At 29.9% G+C, this 22,010-nt stretch overlaps 2 protein-coding genes across 2 annotated transcripts in view; both read right to left on the reverse strand.

Moving 5' to 3' along the window:
- The window catches only part of LOC114125444 (uncharacterized), a 47,213-nt gene extending 31,960 nt beyond the window's left edge, over nucleotides 1-15,253 (reverse strand). The window contains exon 1 of the mRNA XM_050205560.1: nucleotides 14,956-15,253. The gene's annotated coding sequence lies outside the window, so the exon portion shown is untranslated. The remainder of the gene's footprint in view (nucleotides 1-14,955) is intronic.
- A 1,165-nt stretch (nucleotides 15,254-16,418) lies between these two features.
- LOC126551649 (uncharacterized) lies at nucleotides 16,419-19,805 on the reverse strand. Its single transcript, XM_050205566.1, has one exon. The coding sequence runs from the start codon at nucleotides 19,803-19,805 to the stop codon at nucleotides 16,419-16,421; it is 3,387 nt and encodes a 1,128-aa protein (XP_050061523.1).
- Nucleotides 19,806-22,010: the final 2,205 nt, after the last annotated feature.

A 22,010-nucleotide genomic window follows, 5' to 3' on the forward strand; every position in this document is an offset into this window, starting at 1 on the left:
GAAGCACTGGATGGCAGAGGAGTATTATACTTAATAAACATTTTCTTTAATGTAGGAGTTAAATTTAGTGTTTCCAGTTTTTTTGTTGGACTTCTCTTTAAGAAGTCATCCAATTCTGCTTCAACTGCAATGTTTTCTGGTTTTTTTTGTGTCCAAGAAAAGAATGATGTATTGGCATTGTCATCACTTTCACTATCAACATCATATTCACTGATTGAATTATTTAAACATCCACCTGCATGAGCCAACATAAAAGCGTCTCGCAAAAGAGTGACTGCAGTATTTTTTTGTATTGATTAGCTATCCACGCCGTTTTAAAAAATGGATGTGATGTCGCTGCAATTATGAGAAATTCATCATTTAAAAGTTCTCCAAATCTTTTGTTAACTCCTTCGTGAAGAGAAGTTATTAAAGGCTGACAGTAACACATATGACTGTTTTTAAGTTTTTCAAATTTTAACATTAGTTCCCTTATAGTGGGCAATAAATATCCAAAGTACATATTATGTTCACCCTGAAAAATAAATTATTTGTATATTAAATATTAGTGACAATTAAATTATCATGCTCGGAAAATGATTACATTTGGGAATAAAGTTAAATTATATTAAATATTACATAATTTTCTAAATATTTTAAACCATACCTGAAGGATATCAAGTGAAATAGCTAAAGGCTCCATAGCTGTACAATACTCTTCGATAAAATCAGAATCGCTCTTTTTAATTCTTGAGACATTAATTTCATCACACATAGTATTAAATTTTGAAGTACTAGACCTATAACAGTTAAGAAGAAATTTCATACTGTCATATAAAGAATTCCACCTCGTAACATTTGGTGTTTTGAGATATACGCCCAAACAATTTTTTATTATATCAGCAACTTGGGTCGAACGGTTCTGTTTATTGAAAATATCGTTGATTTTCGCAAAAGTTAATCGACTTTGTTTTTTATATTGGTAACAGAGTAATGCAGTTTCGGAATCCTATAAAATAATGTAATAGACATTACATTATAAACTAATTAATATTTATTTAATAAATTAAATTTTACTTTTGTGGCTACTAAGTTGAGGGTATGTGCACATCGATGGTGTTTTGGCAAACTGTATAAATATTCAAATTCATCATTTTCTGTAATATTTTCACCCAAGAGCAAAACATCAATAATTGGTGGAATGGCTACTCCTTCTGCTATATCATCTTCCTCGCCACTGGCATTGTAGCTGTTTACAATATTTTCTTCCTCATCATCAGACATTTCTATAACTTCGTTCACAAATGTATTTAAATTAGATTTGGTTGAAGAATAATTTTTGTTACTGTAAACCCTAAAATAAAGCAAAATGAATATAAAAATAGAAGTATAAATATGTACAAAGATGTAGGTATAATATACCAATATATATACAGATTACTCACTTGAAACTTTTCACAAAATTTGATCCATTGTCAGTAGTTGTAAGGGAAATTTTATTGTTAATATCAAATTCTGTGTAAACAGCTTCCATTGTTTTAGCTAGTATGTCATATGTGTGTTTTCCTTCTAGGCGTTTGATTGCTAATAGGCAAGACACTCTCACCAAAGAGTCATTAATCCAATGAGCAGTAATACCAATATAGGATCTGAAAATAAATTAATATACCTAATATATTATACTAATTTGATATAATATGCCTATTGCCTAGGTATGATTAAGACTAATAATATTTATTTTGAAATACAAATTAATTTAGTCATATTGATTACTTTAAAATAATGCTTTTCTAAATATTATTGTTAAAAATAATTTGGTGTAAATAATTATAATACCTACCTAACAATAAATACAAATTGTAAATAGATTAAGTTAAGACTTATTTACCTTCCAACACTCAAGACCAACAATCAGCTGTTGTTGCAATATGATTTTCAAAACTCATATTTGTTTTCAAATTTTTTAAAAGTTCACTGGTATTACTATCAAAACGTTTCATCAATGTAGGACGACTTATTACTTTAAGTGTAGGGTATCCTTCTTGCACTAACAATTTAAAATCATCAGATTCTACCAATGAAAATGGCAAACATTGATTTATTATCAATTTTTGAATCATTGTGTCCAAGTTAGCTGAAAAAAGTATTTATATTAATATTTTTATTTTTCATAAACCTACTAATTTACAACCAAATATATGAGGAAAATATTATAATAATTTTAAATTGTATCTATTCAGTATTTAATGATATTTTAAGTAGGTAATAATAATACTTACATTGTGTTATTTTGTTGCTATTTTTCTTAAATGTTGTTGGATAACTTTTCTTTAAAAGACTTTCCTTCAATGTTAATTGTCCTGTTTCTTCGTGCATTAATTTAAGTCTTTTACATGATTCTAAACTAGAAGATTTTTTAGTTATTTCATCAAGTACTGTTTTGTGTTGACTCTACAACATGGTATTTACAAATGTCAAATATGAGTAGGTACCTTTTTCTCTCAATGATATTAACATTATAAATAACAATTTCATTATCCATAGGTAGTAGGTACATAATATATTAATTATTAATATAATAGGAACAAGTAAAAATTATATGTATGAGCAGTACCTACTCAAGTAAAAATTTAAACTATACTTAACTCTACTTTATTGGACACCTTTACTGAAAACAGTGAAAATGATAGTGTCCAGTAGAATTGTGTACCTATTTAATTATTTACTAGGTAGGTAAGAAATTATTATCCAAAATAAAATAATTATATTTAAAATAATGTTATAATTATTTTAACCATAAGAGCTTTGAATATTTTTACATAATGTAGGTACTTACAGCCAAATGTTTCCTAAGATTCGAAGTGGATCTGGTGTCAGCACATAGGTAATGTTTTTGGTCCAATGCAATGTAGACATTTAACATAGTACATTACACAGTAATGACAGTAGGACATTTGTTTTAACAGTAGGACATTTGTTCATCTATTAGTTTTATAATCTGGAAATGCTTATTGTAAGCGTCCTATGGTAGTTTAACTTCTACATTTTTTGTCACTACACTGCCAATCTCAGTTTGTCCAACTAAATTCTCCTCAGGTTGTGACATCACGAATTACAAAATCATGAAATATTCGAATATAATATTTTAATAAATTCAAAATGACAATGTCACTTATTACACTTTAATACAACACTGAGAAAAATTAAAGTATAATATGTGTATCGCGTACACACTAGTCACACTGATACACTAATGTTATACATTATACAACTACACAACCGTCAATCACGCATTCATGCCATGTAAGATGTAACAATGTATATTAACAAAACAATTATATTTTATACTTAAAAATAATAATCGTAGAATAAACCTATAAACATAATATATTATAGATGCTTATCTTGATTAAATATTCGAATTGTACTTTGTAGCCACAGACCTTGGATCGAAAACACGGTTTGGCCCTAACTATTTATAGATATCTTCTCAGTATTGACAGCGAATTTTGTTGTCATAACAGAGACAGAAATTATGATATTATCATACGGCGTTTTTCTCTTACATAGAAGGAGTTTCACAACAATTTCTATTTGAGAGAAAAATTAGGTATATCTACACTAAAAATAGAATGATATTTATTAGTTTATAGTGATTATTATAACAACTATTCGGTTTCAGAAGTTGGTATATTATTATATAGGAATTTATATTTTATAATAATCACGTCATACAAAAACCAACAAGACATCGGCAATAGGGGACAGGGATCCTCAACATTTATGAATAAAAAATATTATAAATAAAATAGTATAATAATTTAAAAAAAAATATACTTATGTGAAAACTGATAATTCGTTTGAATTTTCAAAGGTATTTGTATGAAAGTATTTGATTTTCAAATACAAATACGTCCAAGACGGTATTTAAAATACTTTACAAATACTTATATCAAAAAGTATTTAAAAAGTATTCTAAATACTATAAAAGTATTTAAATACATTTATTCAAATACTTTTACTCAAAATACTTTACAAGACTGGCATTAGCCAACTGTTCACAGTTTGACCCATATTCAAGTTCAATTTTTGATTCATGCATTGAAGAAAATTCAGCAATACCTGTAATGAATTCTTTAAATTAATTAACAAATATTTGTTTATAAAAATATTATTATTTATTAAATGGTAACAATAATTATTATAATTACAAAACCTTTGAAGATATCTATCTACTGTAATTGTAAAATATATTATAATAAAAATATATATAAATACCTACTAGATTCTATTTATTCTAACATTACTTCATGTAAATTAAACACAATTTAACATAATTTATATTTTTTTAAATACCTATTGTTAAAAAACTATGATAATATAATAAATTATAACATTAAACATACTTACCTAAACCATTATTAAAATAGTCTTCAAATTGTTTTTTTACATTATCATCAGTTGTAGGTCTTAAGAAGGATAATGCTTCGGCAGTACAAATTGAATGGTTATGCTCATTTTCAAATTTTACAATTGCTGGTAATCCATCCTAAAAGACATATTATGACATACATAACTAGGTATATCAAACAGTCAATTAATTTACCTTAACATAGGGATCCTTTTTTTTGTATTCGAATTAGTTAACTTAATTTTAATATCAATCTTAGATTCACACCCACAGTTTTTAGATTTGCCTTTTTTGTTTAAGGCCTTATCTACTTTATTAGCACCACTATGATGACATATGTATATTTTCCTGTAAAATTTTTTTCTCAAAAATACATTGTTCTTAAAAAATATAAGTCTTATTTAACTTATAAGTAACAAATTAATTAATTAGTCTAATAATAATATTAACTATTTACATAACTTATACAACTATGTTTAGTATAATAATAATATGCCTAGGTATAAATAAGGATTAATTTGACTTAACGAATAACATATCTATTAGATTTAAATGATTTTAGTACACACCAACTAGTTTGTGTTTGTTGGGAATAATATTTTATGTAATTATTAATGTCATTTTCAGTCAACAGATTAGCCCGAAGTAAACCAGGGTTAATTTGAATAATATTAAAAGTATCTAAAGTTGTATTAAATAGTGAATTATGAATTATGATTATTACACTAATATATTCATAATCGGAATGAACACAACTCACAAGTATTATCACAAAGCACAATATTTTGTGCATCTAGAAAGTAAAAATAGATAAATAATAATTGTAAATCTTGTAGTGATAACTACTTGATAATTTAACTTCTAGATTTAAAATTATAATACCAATTGGTTATTATTATGATGCAGATTGCATAAAAATATAAACGAAATTTAAAACCCTCTAAGAGCCTTATTTGATACTTATAATTTTATTAAGCATTAATATTTTGAAAGAAACTAGTCTTCAAAAATACATTGTTGTTAAAAAATATATGTCTTATTTGTAATAACTTATAAGTAGGTAACAAATAATAATAATTGTTTAATAACTAATAATACAGTATGTCAATACATTATTAATGTATGATCTGATGAATTTATAGTTGTGTTATTAATTAATGTTGCAAATAAGTAACCTAATGTATATATATATATATATAATTTGTATTATATTATAATGATTATTAATATATAATATAAAATAGTGTATATAGATAGTGTTAATATATATTAATGAAATTCGCGCATAAAATTCAAATGGGCCAATCAGAAGTCTCAAATGGTTTATAGGTGCCGAGACCGTCCACAGAATGTTAATATGCGTACCGGTTGCAGCATCTATGGCTGGGCAGCGAGTGATGGTATGGGTGGCGGTACCTTGGGTGAGTGGTGGGTAGTGGGGGTGGCGGTGGCGGTGGCGATGGTGATGTGGCGGTGGCGGTGGCGGTGGCGGTGGTGGCCCCCCAGGGACCCAGTTACTACTGACTTAGTATTATTCAGAAGGTAGTTAACTCCAGTGTAAGACTATTGCTCGTCGTGCACTTTGTCACAGCCACATCGCCGCGAGTTTACGGCCATTCCCCAATACTTGTAATTTTACATAGCAGTAAGCTATTTTACTTTTGTTTTATGTCATTATTTAATGTTTCATTTGTTCAAACTTAATAAAACATTTAATTTATTTCAATTAAAACAACAAGTGTTTTAATTTACAACATCTACCTTTCTCACAACAACTCAAGATCAACCACGGAACGTGCTACGTCGTTTAAATAATTAATTGGTACGTAGTCGCAGTGTCCTGCACAGCGATCACTACAGGTGTATTACTTTAATATGTGTGTATTAGAAAATTAAGTATATGAGTGTAAAAAAAAGAACATGAGGTTTTTTTTCTGTTGAATGTCGAGAGTGGACTGTATATTCTTTTGTATATGAAAAAAAACAGTGTTGCATCTAACCAAAAAATGAGCGCGTACTAGCTACTATAAAATACAACCATAACCTTAAAAATATATGGTTAATAAAACTGATATCAAGTACATGATAAGATGATAATAAGTAATGACAAAGTTTTATCAAACACCGCCCACCTTGAGCAATAGTCTCAAAACAGTAACATAATATGATACATATAAATGAGCTTAAAAATTAACAAAACATAATACTTTATATAATACATGTTACATAATATTTAATATAAATGTAGGAACTCAGTGTTCAATAGGAAGTTTGACTAGTTTTGTAATAGGACGTATGAGTTCAGTTTTTGAGGTGCGTATGCGTACGACTCGTACATGATTGTCCGCAGGATCGGGAAACACTTCGACTACACGCGCCATGGGCCATTGAGTAGAAGGTGTTCCAGTGTAACGTAGTATGACTATATCGCCTACAGCCAAATCATCTTGAGGTTTGCGCCATTTGGATCGTTGTTGCAGATTATTCAGATAAGTATTTGATCATTGTTTCCAATAAGTCTGGGTGATTCTTTGTAAAATGTTCCAGCGCTTTCGATGGTTGACAATAGGCCCGATGTCGTCTTCAGGAACAGCTAACAGTGGACGTCCGATAATGAAGTGGCCTGGTGTCAATACAGTACCGTCAACAAGTGCACACAAAGGTCGACTATTCAATATAGCTTCTATTTGACAACATATTGTATTGAGTTCTTCAAAGGTAAATACAATGTTTCCCATGTTTTTATAGAGAATGACTTAAGTACTTTTTATATTAGCCTCCCATAAACCACCATGATGTGGGGATGCTGGTGGGTTGAAATGCCAATTTATGTTATTGGAGACACAATGTGTAATTATTGATTTTTGAAATTCATTATTGGAAAGACAATTATACAGAACCGTTAATTTATTATTTGCACCCACAAAGTTAGTGCCGTTGTCGGAATAGATGTCAGATGGACACCCACGACGACTAACAAAGCGTTTGAGAGTGGCAATAAATCCCTCCGTAGTTAGATCACTCACCACTTCCAGGTGTATTGATTTTGTTGTCATACACACAAATAGTGCGATGTATGACTTTGTAACTGTGCGTGTACGTACTCCAACAGGTTTGGTTGTTATTGGCCCAGCAAAGTCAACTCCAACTCGAGCGAAAACAGGAGCCATGGTAACACGAGCTGCCGGGAGATCAGCCATGATTTGTTGACACAGTTCCTTTTGAGAGCGTACACATGGTATACAGTCATGTATGACTTTCTTGATGGTGCTGCGACAGTGAATCAACCAATATTTTTGTCGAATCACTGACATAGTTACTTCAAGACTAGAATGTAAGTAATATAAGTGAACATGTTTTATAATTAAATATACATATGGATGATTTTTAGGTAACAAAATCGGATACTTCTGACCATAGGATATGTTAGCATGCCGAAGTCTTCCACCAACGCGTAGCAAACCTTCATTATCAATGAAAGGATCAAGACTAGCTAACACACTATTGGTCGCAACTGGTTTGGATGACTTGATTCGTTTCATTTCATCGCTAAATGCAGAGTGTTGTGCAATACGGATCCAGAAAAGTACTCCTTGTTAATATTCCGACACAGCAATATGTCCTGACAGCCGCCTTGGTGTTTTGCAATTAGAACAAAACCGATAGATGTAAGCAGCTATGCGGTTGAGGCGTTCATAATTTGAGCATTTCATCAATAGGTCTTGCCCTATTGGATCAATATTGCTCAACAGTGATACAGTGATAGTAGGTGAATGTTTTAACTCTTCAGTTGCATCTGAAACCGTCTTAGTTTTTGAATTGACATCTGGCCACTTGTCCTTTTCAGACAGCCAGCTGGGTCCATGCCACCACAAATGGTTATTTACGAGTTGATCACCAGAAGCTCCTCTGGATGCCAGGTCAGCAGGGTTATCCGCAGAACGTACATGTCGCCATTCAGCTCTCGGAACTAATGACTGTATCTGACTCACTCGGTTGGATACAACCCTAACAGCAATAGGACCCTCCTGGGATGGTTGATAACTGTCCCAGTGGTAACTGTGGACCATCAGCGGGAACTACCTATTACGGTCCACGACCGTTCAAGGCAGTCCATGGACCTTCATAGTCATGGTCAATGCGCGTTTTCAGACCGGCCCATGGACCGCCTGATGGGCAACAAACAGACCATTCCTAATTAATGCCTTTTAGGTGCCATAAACGGTCTATTTCAGTCTTAGCATTACCCAAATGGTTCCCAGTGCATATAATATAGGTATTATTTACTATATATATATTATATATTAAATATATATAATATAGGTATTATATATAAAAGTATATATTTATAATAACATATATATTTATTTATTATTAAAATATACTTTTTTTACTGCACTTGCCAATATATGTAATTATTAATTTGAATAATATAGGTATGATTGCAGGTTAATATAGATATAATAATAAGGCATTTTTTTAAAAATATTTTTTTATATTGACTAATAATGAAAATTTTAACTATTCATTTAACATATTAATCTGAATCATTGAACAATTGATCATTATCAATAGTTTGGCATATTTTTTGCTTTCTTCTCTCATGCCTATCACCTGCATGTTTTAGCCATCCAGTTATAGCTTTGTTAACATCTAAGATTGTTGCATCCTTTATATGTCGAACCAATAGACCTAAAATGATTAAAAAAATTAACATTGATATTTTATTATATTTACAAAACAAAAAATAAATACAAGAGTTGACATAAAATAGTTTTGGTGGATATTAATAAATACAAATATTAACTTGGTAAATTATTTAAACATTTATAAAATTTTGATGTTGGAATTAATTTTTAACTGTATATAATATATTAAAATTAAGTTAATTTAAATTTAACAACTAAAATTAATGAACCTATGTAAATTAAATTAAACAATAGGTTCAATTATATTTTAATTTACTCCAGTCTCTATTGTAACAAAAATTTAAATAAACATAAGATGATTTTATTACATACTTGACATAATTTTGTACAAGTATAAGGATTTAAAAGCCTTTTTTTCTTGTATGTTGTTTATTCCTCGTCCAGTAAGAGAAATCTTTTGACCCAATTCATTTGTTAAAATTAAATCTAGTATTGCTTTGACAGCTTGCAAAACACAAGTAACTCCGTATGGTTTTATTGTATGTTTCTAAAATAAAAATAGTTAAAATAATTTTAAAATTTTAAAATGATACAGGAAATAAATACATACAAATCTTTTTAAGAGTTCACGATCATTTTGTAACTCCAGATTAAACGAATCTAATTTTTCCATAGTGGTAATAGGAAAATACTCAAGAATATTATTGTCCTCTATATTGCTATCATCTAATACTGGCTGAGCGTTTTTCAAGTCAATTAACATTTTTTCTATTTTTGATTGATTTAATAAAACCTTGTTTAGTTTAACATTTATCTCAGGTAAAGTAGTTGTAATGTAAGTCATTAATTTTTCATAATTTACTGAAAACAAAAATCATAGTAAGTGAATTATTATATTATTATATTGTTTTACAATCATGTGAAAAATACTTTTTGAAAGTATTCTAAATACTAAACAAATACATATCAATTCATTTTTAGTAAATTACTAAATTATTAAAAATAAATAATCAAATTTTTAACTAAATATTTTTTTTGTTTTTTAGAACTTAAATTTCATATTATGTAGCATAAAACCAAATCAGTAAAGTGCATACTAAATTTGAAAAAAAACCCCCAGTAATTTTCCATAGCGTATATAATAGAATATTTACTTAAATACTTTACACGACTTGCTACAATCAAAATTTTACTGAGTTTATATAGTAAGTTATATTACCAATTAAAATTACTATTTATAAATGTATCATTTAAAAACATAAATTAAATCCATAAAATATATACCATTGAGCAAAGTTTGAATGTTAGTTAAAATGTTGAATGATTATTAAAATATATGTATAATTTAAATAATTTACAATACTGAAACACTCATCTTTTAAAATACTTAAACACTTTTAAACTACTAAAAAGTGTAAATATATCACAATAATGATTATTTAGTAACTTGTACATGTAAATATTGTAATATTAAATTCTTAAATTTGTTTATCATACCTACCTTCATGTTGTTTGTTGGTTGATTTTGGAGTAGACACTACACCTTGAGATGGTGATTTGAATAATTCTGACATTGGTGCTAAATCATAGGAAAGTTTACGGCGTGAAATCAATAATTGTTCATTGGAAAATTTTGCATTTGGAGATTTTCCCAATGGAGAAACAATGGCAGATAGCTCAGTTGTGTTATTGTTTTTATTGAACCCTACTAAAATAATATATTTAAAAATATCAAACTCTAACTATAAAAAACAAAATAAATGTATTACCTAAATTATCGAAGTTTAATGCTTCAGATGAAATAACAGTTGGTGACAAAGGTTGAGATATTAGTTCATCAGTTTTTAATTCACAGTCTTTCAAAAAACTGAAATCATTTTCAGTATCTGAAGTTACAGACAATTTTGACATTTTCTTGACATTTTTTGAACTACTTTCAACCTTTGAATCTAAATAAATTAATAACAATCAGTTTTTGTATTTATATATTATTATAATGAAATTTAAAATAATATATTACTTGGTAAATCGTTTTTCTTAAATGGATTATATGGAAAAGGTGGAGTTAAATCTTCTGGCTTTCGTTTATGTTTAACAACGCTTTTAATGTATGTGGGTGTGTTATCATGGAGTGATTTTTTTTTTGCAAGCATACGACGTTTAAGTTTGCCTTGTTGAGCATCACTTTCAGAGTTTAAGTCTTCAGAAGTTGACATTACTTCAGCCATCTTTAATTTTTGTTTTGCCCTTATGAAATCATCTATACATTTTTATAAACAATAATAATAAAATTACTATATTTTAAGTCAAAGATGGAATCATTTAAAAATAGGAGAAAATTTAAAGACACTCGCCAGAAGAAGCCCAAATTTTTTTAATCTTATACAATTTCCATGCATTAAAATCAGGATTTAATGAGTTTAACACCATCTTGTCATACATTTTACTATTCACATTTTTTAGGTTTGGAAAATAAACGCGTTTTAAATTTTCTGTTAACCATTTTTGATTTACCAATTGAAGACCATCATCACAAAATTCAATGACCACATATTTTCTAAGAAAAAGTTAAACCACAATAATTACTTTTGTATTATTATATTTGTGTACCAATAATGTATATTGTCCAGCCAATTATAAATAAATATATAACTTTACTATATATATATAATACATATATACATTTATAACTATTTAATATGAGGTGTGATTATTCTATTATGAATTTGATAAATAAAGGAATACATTTAAATAATTTGATTATATATTATGAATACATTTATACTTTTACTTACATAATATGAAAAAAACACAGGCAATTGAATTTATAAAATAATTGTTTTGAAAAATTATAAATTGTACAAATAACCTACCAAAATACATAATTCTTTATAATTTTTTTTTTGTAGTACGAAAGTCCTAAGTATAAAAATAATTAACATTAAATTAAAATAAAATAAAATATTAGTAAACAAATCAGGTGATGAAGATTTAAAATACCCATAAATTAAAATCTACAAATTTACTGTATAAAATAATTAATATTATGCTATTTAAAACGTAAATTGTACTATTAAAAATCAGGCCTTTCATTAATTTCTATATGTAACAATGGAAATGCTGCATACGATGGTTCCTGAGCATATTTTGTAGGATAAATAAAATATTTTCTATCAATAAATTCTATTGGCCACATTTGTCTTTTTGATAATTTTGAAACTTCAAATATATTGAAAACAGATGATGAACACGGTATATGATACAAGTCTTTTTTTAAAGTAAATTTTTTGCCAATGATTAGTTTTCTTTTCTGATTTTCACTGTAAGTAAAATTTTCTATAAAAACAATATCTCCATTTTTGAGTCTACAATATTGATCAGCTTTATTATAAATATTTAATTTGAATTTATGATGTAACAAAATGGAATACTGCTGTTGGATTGAATATTTTTCTACAATTGGTCCATTATGATGCTTATTTTTAAAAATATATTGATCATTATCCTGACTGTTTTTTTCATAAGTGCCATCCATAGTTTCTCTGTTACATTCATATTCTTGAACTCTTTTAGCAATTTGTTGCAGTGGTTTTTCAGATTTCCTAAGAAGTTTTTTGATCTGCTGCATATAATTCTCAAATTTAAACGTACTGAACATATCTAAAGATCCATAATTTCTGACATCATTAGTTAAGTGTAGCAATCCATGCACATTGTGAGATACATGGTGACTACCATAAATTATTTTGAATGTTGTTACAAAATGTTGTAAGAGGTTTTGTGCGTACTCTAAATATTTTTCATTTAAGCAACAACTGTTAGAACAAAGTATTGTAATTGCTACATGAAGAGTGAGAAAATTATTAAATACTTCGGTTGATAAAACAGGTTTCAAAATGGTTGGTCCAGTATACAAAAGTAATTGTCTCCATTCAGTAGCTTTCCATTGACGGAAGTAAAATAGACTTCTTGGTTTACGTTGAAACTCTACTGGCACGTGTGGTCTTATAATATTTTCTAATGCATTTGAAATTACTTGGACTTTACGAAATGGTAATCGAACTTTCAAAGCATCACAGAGCCATAAATTTATAAGCTTTTTAACCACTCCTAAACAAAGAAGATGTTGGTAATCTAATGGCACATGAGAAACAAGACCAAACTGTGGAATATTTTCCAAACAACTTGTTCCAAGATGATAACCCTCTGATGTTTTGTTAATAAAATCTTCATCAGTTCTTAATCTACTAGGTTTATCAGAAAATGCAATTCTTCGGTTTTGATATTCACCTTTTTCGATGCACTTGGTACAGCTTGAATAGCCACTATGACTTTTCACATTCAAGACAAAAGCTTTAGCAGGTGCATCTGCACATAGCATTTTAAGTACACATCTATAAAGATTGTTATTAAATATTACTCCATTTTCTACTAATTCTTTAGCTTCTGCAATAAAGTCTTCCAAAAATAAATTGGAGTCGTCAGGTTTCTTAGTTTGACCATAATAAATGCCAATAATAAATACTTCAGTAAAGTTATAAATGGACCCTAAGATTGGCCAAACTTGGCCTCCTGATGATCGACTAATAGGTAAACCGTCAACATTAAAAACTATTTCAATTGGAATATTATTTTTCTTATAAAATGTTTCATTTTTCTTTAAAAACTGTATAATTCTTATTTTTAAGCCGTAGTGCCAATAAAGTCCAGGTTGTACTTCTTTGACTATAATTTGTTTAGGAGTTTTTAATAGGGATCGTGGATCAGAGGGAATATCTAGGAAACATGAGTGATTTTTTAGAATTGTCAGTAATTTTAATAACGATGTATGTTTTACATTTTCTTGAACAGCCCAGGATGCTAAATTCTGTTGAAATGTTTGGAGATTGTCATTTTGAGTGGGGACTTTATAAATTTGTTTCAAATTTTCAGTCGCACCAGATTTTGTAGAAGTTATAATAGTGAAATTATCATTAGGTACTATTTGAGATTGTTGAAAGGCAGAGCTATGAGCAGAACAGTTATGAAATTTATCAAATTCATCATTACTTTTAATTGAAATAGAGGAAATAGATTTGGTATTTTGTGAAGTACATAATATATTTGTTTTTACTGAGCGTATATTTTTTTTAATCCTTCTTCGAAATTGTGATATTGATATTTCATTGTCAGGTTTCAGATATCTGTATAAATAATATTGTTAATATTTATATATTTAATAATGCTCCTTACACACCATCTAAATTATTTAGTTCAACCTTGACAACATTAAAATATGGACTTAGGTATTCCCAAAAAGTATTGAAAATTAATTATTTATTATTATAATCAAATGATATGACATATTACAAAACAATTTAAATTTTATTTTACAGTAAGTAGGTACTTCCTAAGATTTTCTAGAGTGTCCTAGTTAATATATAACCGTAGGTACCTTGGACACAAACAAAATAACAAAAACTACTTATTGTTTTAAATTCATTTTTTTTTCTAGCCTATATAGCACCTATAGTATAGACAATTCAAATAACAATAAATAGCATAAAAATATTTACAGTTTGAAATTTGTATTAACTTGAAATAACTTTTGTAAAAGTATATTGGGTAGAATAGGTACCTATAATTATAAAGAATATTATAATATTAATATGTAGGTACCTATTATTTACAGTTTATTATTTTAAATTTTTTGTTTTAGATGGGTTCTTTTACAGTTTTACCATAAAATTAAATTGAATAAATTCAACTACATGTAAGAAAGACATTTTATAGTAAAACTTAAAAGTAATATTTCATAATATAATTTATATTATTTTGGACCCTACTCTATTATGCGCTAAGATGGCTTGACTAAGTGTAAACAGCATGGCAATAATATAACATACTATAATAATTATAATACCAATAGGTTTATACCTTATATTGCCTGATTCTCCTGGGTTGACTGCGTCATTTTCTTCACTTGAACTTGATTTTGAACAAGACATATTTATTTAGGTAGATACTGATTAATTATATACACAAATTGAATTGAAGATCTAGATACAAGCATAAACACAAAATGAGTACAACTTAACATCACTTTCATCACCTAAGAGGTAGTTCACTATTATTATACTTTAAAATTAAAATAAAACAAGAATTCAATGAAAATCTAAAATGATGAAACTGTATTTGAATTATTGTACAATAATTGATAGAGCTAATAATGAATTTAAAAATACTTACAGCAATAATTACTAAAACACACGATGAATATCAAGTACACAATGACAATAGTGGGCAATATAATACTGATTATGGTAATAAAAATTAATAAATTATAGTCAAAATGGTTAGGTTATGGACGTTATGTCTACACTACAGACTCAAGTCTCAAAATCTGATGTGGCTGTTATCATAGTACTAACACAAACACAAAATGGGTAATTTTGTAAAACTTGCATTTTAAAGATAATTATAGAATTTCCAAATAATTTATGCCCAACGGTCGTTTCGCGTTATTATCACAGTATTAGATTATAGTAAGCTGTAGATATCGTTATCTGTGATTTATCATGTTATTATGTTTCTATAATGTTGTATCCTTCGATAAACGCGACAAATATCGACAAATAAAATATTAACTTTATTAAACTTGCTATCAACCATAGTTTACCGTGTATTAAACTTTAATAAAATAATTACATTTTGTACTATATCATAATGGGTACTTTCAATAATAATTTAATAAAAAAACGTTGAACATAATACTAAACATTGATATAATTAAATCAATAGATAATGAAATATTTTAACTTTATAAAATATATGAGTGATACTTACGAGTTACGGTGGAATTTTCAACACATATGGGTTAAAAATATTAGTGTAAAAAATATTGTTGAGGTTATAATATTACGATATTCAGTGAGTTACTGAGCTCCACTTAATGTGATCACATTGGTTCAGATAATTTTGATTATATTAACAATTATTCCATAAAACATTTTTTTAAGATAGGATTTGGTTTGGGATTTTCAATTTTGATTTCAATTAACGGCTGATTCTATAAATTACGCGGAACTCGTTATAATATTATTTTCACACATTTTTGGTGGCATTATTACACCTGGGGGTAAGTTCCTTTGCAACTTCAGCCGCCAATCCCTAATTGAACCATTGGCAATGTTTATATTATAATACGAAGAAAATAATTTATATGATTAGAAGTAAATAAATGATAAAGCCCAAAAGCTTTCTAATTGGGTTCAAATTAAAGCATTTTTGATGGACTAATTTTGGAAACTCCCGGGAAGGTCTTAATAGTATATAATGGGAACCTCCTGTTAGGATTTAAGTGGGCATTTAACGGTCGGCGCCCGGGCTGGTCAATGCTGTTAGGGAAAAGTGGTCCATTTGTTGGCATCACTTTGTATCCACTGTAATGTGACTGTGGAGTCTGTCCACATTGTTATTGTATCAATTTTTAATTGGAGTGATTCCATCAATGAGTGCATCAGTTGTGCTAATAGTGTAGCACCACATAATTCCAGTCTAGGTATGGTAATCCTTTTTAATGGTGCAACCCTTGTTTTTGACACCAGTAAATGTCCAGTGTTGTTTGAAACGATATAGATAGCAGCGGCATAGGCACGTTCAGAGCTGTCGGAGAATCCATGTAAGAAGCAACCTTGTTGGCAATCTATGATGTTACCAACATGGCGTGGGATTTCAAAATGTTGTAAATGGTTATATGATGTCCGATGAGCGATCCAATGTTCAAGTAGTTGGTTAGGCACAGGATCATTCCACTCGGTGCCAGTCTGCCACAATTGCTGCATGAGTATCTTGACGACGATTATAAGTGGCGCAAGCCATCCACATGGGTCATAAGTGCGTGCAATTTCACTTAATAGTTCACGTTTAGTGATGCGTTTCAAAGATGGTAGAGGTTTTACTTTAAATGAAAAGGTATCTCTTGTAGTGTTCCATGAAACTCCCAACACAGACACACTGTTTTGCTCGGGCATTGAGATCTGCAACGTTTGGTGTTCAGCTGGAATATTTTCTAAAAGGGTTGGTGTATTGCTGGCCCACTTTCTCAAATCAAATCCACCTTGGTGAAGAAGGTCAATCAACTGCTGTATTTGGGCTTTAGCATCATTGATGTCGTTACATCCTGACATGATTTCATCAACGTAGAAGTCATTCTTAAGCATTGTGGATCCTTCTGGATAATTCACTTGTTCATCAACAGCTAGTTGAGCTAGTGTACGGAGAGCATGATACGGAGAAGTTATTAAACCATAGGTGACAGTTTTCAATTTGAACTGTTCTATTGGTTCTGATGGGTGATTTCGCCACACAATGCCTTGATAACACTGATCATCGGAGTGTATATTTATTTGTCGAAACATCTGACGTATGTCAGCAGTGTAAACATATCTGTGCATTCGAAATCTAGTCATAATTCTTACAATGTCTCTTTGTAGCTTAGGACCTCGATGTAACATGTCATTTAATGATTTTCCATTATAGATGAGAGCAGATCCATCGAATACAACTCTCAATTTGGTAGTGACGCTTGAGGGACGTGAAACATGATGATGAGGTAGAAAGATGACCGGACTGTCTTCAGTGGGTTGCACAGGTTCCATGTGATTTTGTCGAAGATAGTCAATCATGAACTCACGATACTGGTTGTACACCGACGGATTTCGAATGAGAGACCTCTCCACCTGAGCTAGTCTTCGTACAGCAATGTCATATGAACTGTTCATAGAATGTGGAGTTTCCTTAAACGGCAATCGAACAACATAACGTCCATTTTCGTTGCGTTTAAATGTTTTAATAAAGTGGTCTTCAGAGATTTGATCTTCCTTTGACATAATTGTCACTCTGGGCACTTCTTCTATATTCCAGAAATTTTCAATTTGTTTCTCAAGTTGCTGATACGTGGCACAACATGTAATAACATTTGTAGTAATATGTGCGAGATCATCTTTTATTATGTTGTTACTGCAACCCACCACGATCCAACCAAACCTTGAATTCTGTAATATAGGAGTACCCTTTGGTCCAACATGTTTGCTATCTTGAAGAATGTCATAAAAGAATTCAGCTCCTATGAGCATGTCAATTTTTCCTGGTAAATGGAATGTAGGGTCAGCCAATTGTATGCCTTGTAAATGATGCCAGTTTGATGTGTCCAGTTTGTTGACAGGTAATTTAACAGTAATACTTGGTGTTACCAAGCCAGTGATTTGATACTGCTTGTGGTTTAAGCGTGACGTCACTGTGCACTCGGCCATCTCGGTAACAGTCGTCTCTGCTGAAGAGATACCGTTGACAATCACACGTGTTTTTGTTCTGTTAATACCTAGTTCTGTTATAAAAGACGATGTAACAAAATGTGATTGTGATCCAGAATCTAGTAGTGCTCGGCATAACACTGTTCGACCATTCTTGCCACTCACATGTACTAATACTGTTGATAATATGATGTTCTGAGACGTGGTAGGGTATGCCGCTCCTAGATGAGATGTTGTACTTTGAAATCCATGCTCCTTTTCCTGTTCACTTGTAGTATTTTCACCCTCTGGTGTATTGACCTTTTTTATGTCCAAATGTAATAGTGTATGGTATTTTAAACCACAGTTTTTACAAGTCTTTTCATTTGTGCACTGATTCGCACCATGTGTTGTGCGCAAACAATTAAAACATATTTTTGCCTTTTTTGCTAAATTCAATCTTTCACTGGGTTTCGACTTCATGAACGTATTGCACTTGTAAATGATGTGATTCTGTGTACATATTGAACACTGATTGATGGTTTTACTATCAGTAGCCAAATGCGCTGTAGTTCTAACGAACTGTTTTGTCTTACCAGCATTGATAACATTACTTACAGTGCTAGGTTTGTATTGTAACATATTCAGGGCTTGTAATCGATTCTCAATAAATCTCTTAAGTTTTGTCCATGTAGGTATTTCAGGATAAGACGCAGACTCGATTTCCCAACATCTTCTCACTTCTGTAGGCAAACGTGTCGCAACGATGCCGATGATGATAGCATCCCACTTGTCTACTGGTTGTTGTAGTACTGATAGTGCTCTTAAATGTTTGTTTGTGCTATCGAGTAATGACTTTAGGCCCACGGCGGTTTCCGTTTGATGAACGGTTTGTGTCAGTAGTTGTTGAACATGGCTCTGTACAATTAGGCGTTCGTTGTCGTACCTACTTAGTAAGAGTGTCCACGCTTCTAGGTAATTGTCCCCAATAGTTGCCATTGATTCGATGATTTGAGCTGCTGCACCTTTCAAGCTCGACTTGAGGTAGTACATCTTACGTGTGTTGTCGATAGAGGTGTTAGAATGGATGATGGAGATGAATTGGTCCTTAAATGGATACCAATCATCGAAATCCCCTTCAAATGTAGGTATATTAATCGGTGGCAGTCTAAGTGTATTGTTAGAGTTTTCACTTTTTTCAGACACGCTTGTCGCAGCTGTCCGCTCATGTAACCGACCAGTTAATTTACCCTTAGCTTTAACATAGTAGTCACTGACCGTTTCTAAATCCTCTATGAGCTTGTCCATCTCCTCATCGTTGGCTTCCACTATTTTCAAATCGTAGGCTTCGTTGTACTTACTGAAAGCATCTTCCAGTAAGTTCAACTGAAGTTGAGCTTCCTCATCTGTATAGCGATTAACCACGTCTTCGGTCAGCTTCTCTCGTTTTTTCAGAATGAGTTTGCCTTTGTTTTTGAGCGTCTTAAGATCCATTGTGAATGTATATTACCACGATGCGAATGTGTTATAGGCGAAGGAAACGATAACTACGCGAGCGTAACTAGACGTACGGAACTAAACATTTCGTACGCCGCATGTAAATTTACTTGTGTAATTGTGCAGGTATCGAACGCACTTGTGTACGAGTCGATGCGAATGGATGTAAAAAACTGATGCATCCGGTTCGAAGGACCATTAATGTATTAGAAAATTAAGTATATGAGTGTAAAAAAAAGAACATGAGGTTTTTTTTCTGTTGAATGTCGAGAGTGGACTGTATATTCTTTTGTATATGAAAAAAAACAGTGTTGCATATAACCAAAAAATGAGCGCGTACTAGCTACTATAAAATACAACCATAACCTTAAAAATATATGGTTAATAAAACTGATATCAAGTACATGATAAGATGATAATAAGTAATGACAAAGTTTTATCAAACAATGTGTAAGGTTTGATACACCTGGATATAACATTTATGTAGATAGAACCCAACTATAAAAACTAATTAGTAGGTAATAACTATACTTACTATTTCTGTTGTACAAGCCATTACGGCAACCACGACCTCGGCACACCTTTTTTCTCCACCGCCACCGCCACCACCGCCGCTGTTGACGCCGTAATTATAAATTATGGTAGACATCTAAACATAAATACAAATAGTTAAATTATAAGTATTAAGTGTATAAGTATTAAGTGAGACAAAGTTATTTTAACCTTTTGGCAGGCGCGTGTCATACTTTTTATGACAGAATGCTTTTCATATATATTTAATTAATGAAGGATAAATAAATAATTTTTAATACAAATATTTTTTTATATTTTCTTCGTTCATTTATTGTTAAATAAAAGTAATCAAATCATTTTTAGAATAATATTACTAATACTGTATATAATAGTAATTAGTGTATACTATATTGTCTATATTAATAGTTATATATTTAAAGACGTATTGTTTAAATTGAAAAAATTATAGTATAAAAAATGTACCTATGTTTTTTTTATTTTATTGTACTTCACATTAAAAAGGAACGAGGAAGGAACTAGTTCCTTTCTCCAAGACAAGTAACGGTAAAGTATTTAGTTCCTTTTAACAAGAAGAACGTGAACGTGAGCTTAAATCTGGCCCTGCATATTATTCAAAAATATTAATTGATTATTATGTAATACAATCATTAAATGTATTTAAAATTGAACTTGGGAATAAAGATAAGTAAAATATTAGAGGTAGTCATCAATATTGTACTTACATTTATAGGTTGTGTGTATTATCGTAAGTATTATAGCTCGACAGCTCGTCCGTGTTGCTGGAACGCAAAATACAGAATGACACGGCCACCGGGTGGCGGCTATCGGCTCTACCGCCTCTACCTCTATTTCAACATTTTCAACGGCTACGCGGCAAAATACATTTATAGCGCTTTGCCTCAGACGAGTATAACGTATCCTAGCGGCGAAGTTCGCACTCAATTTTGACAAATTCCCACGTTCATGACCCGTATAAATGTGGTTTAATTTAATTTGCTAGCTATTTTTAATTATTTTACCGATTTCCGGCCGTCGCTTATTAGTTGTAAATTAATAATTATATCATGGCCTTATAATATGTTGTATACTATTATATAATTATTCTTTCTAGTTAGACTTTTTACGTGCTATATGATCTCATAATTTCTTAGAATAAATTATTATTATTAATAATTAATAATATTAATATTATTATTATTATATTATTATTAGGTATTTTTTTTTTTTATTAATATCGAAGAGTTTCGCTAGTATTATAACACGCGTGGTATCATGTAATCAGTTTTTTTGGGGGCCTTAACATAATTAATTTTAAGTGCATATGTAATCCAATTTACATACATGTTCAATTTTAATTCATTTAATAAATAATTAAAGATAGTTATAACTAGGGCTCGGGACTTATTGCATTGAAAATCATGAAAATATGCATTAAAGTATCATAAAAAATGCACAAAAAACATATATGCACTCTAATATGTAATTAAATTTTATTTATTTTAAAGATATTTTAATAAATAATTATATAAATGTTTGAATAAAAATGAATAATTAAAAAAAGTTAAGTTTTAATTTTCTTCATTTTTTTTTTTTTTAATTATGGCTCTGAAAAAATAAAAACAAATTCCTTTAAGTACCTAATTTTACTGTTACTGTTTATTTTATATA

Source organism: Aphis gossypii, chromosome X (assembly GCF_020184175.1).
Source record: "Aphis gossypii isolate Hap1 chromosome X, ASM2018417v2, whole genome shotgun sequence".
NCBI lineage: Eukaryota > Metazoa > Arthropoda > Insecta > Hemiptera > Aphididae > Aphis > Aphis gossypii.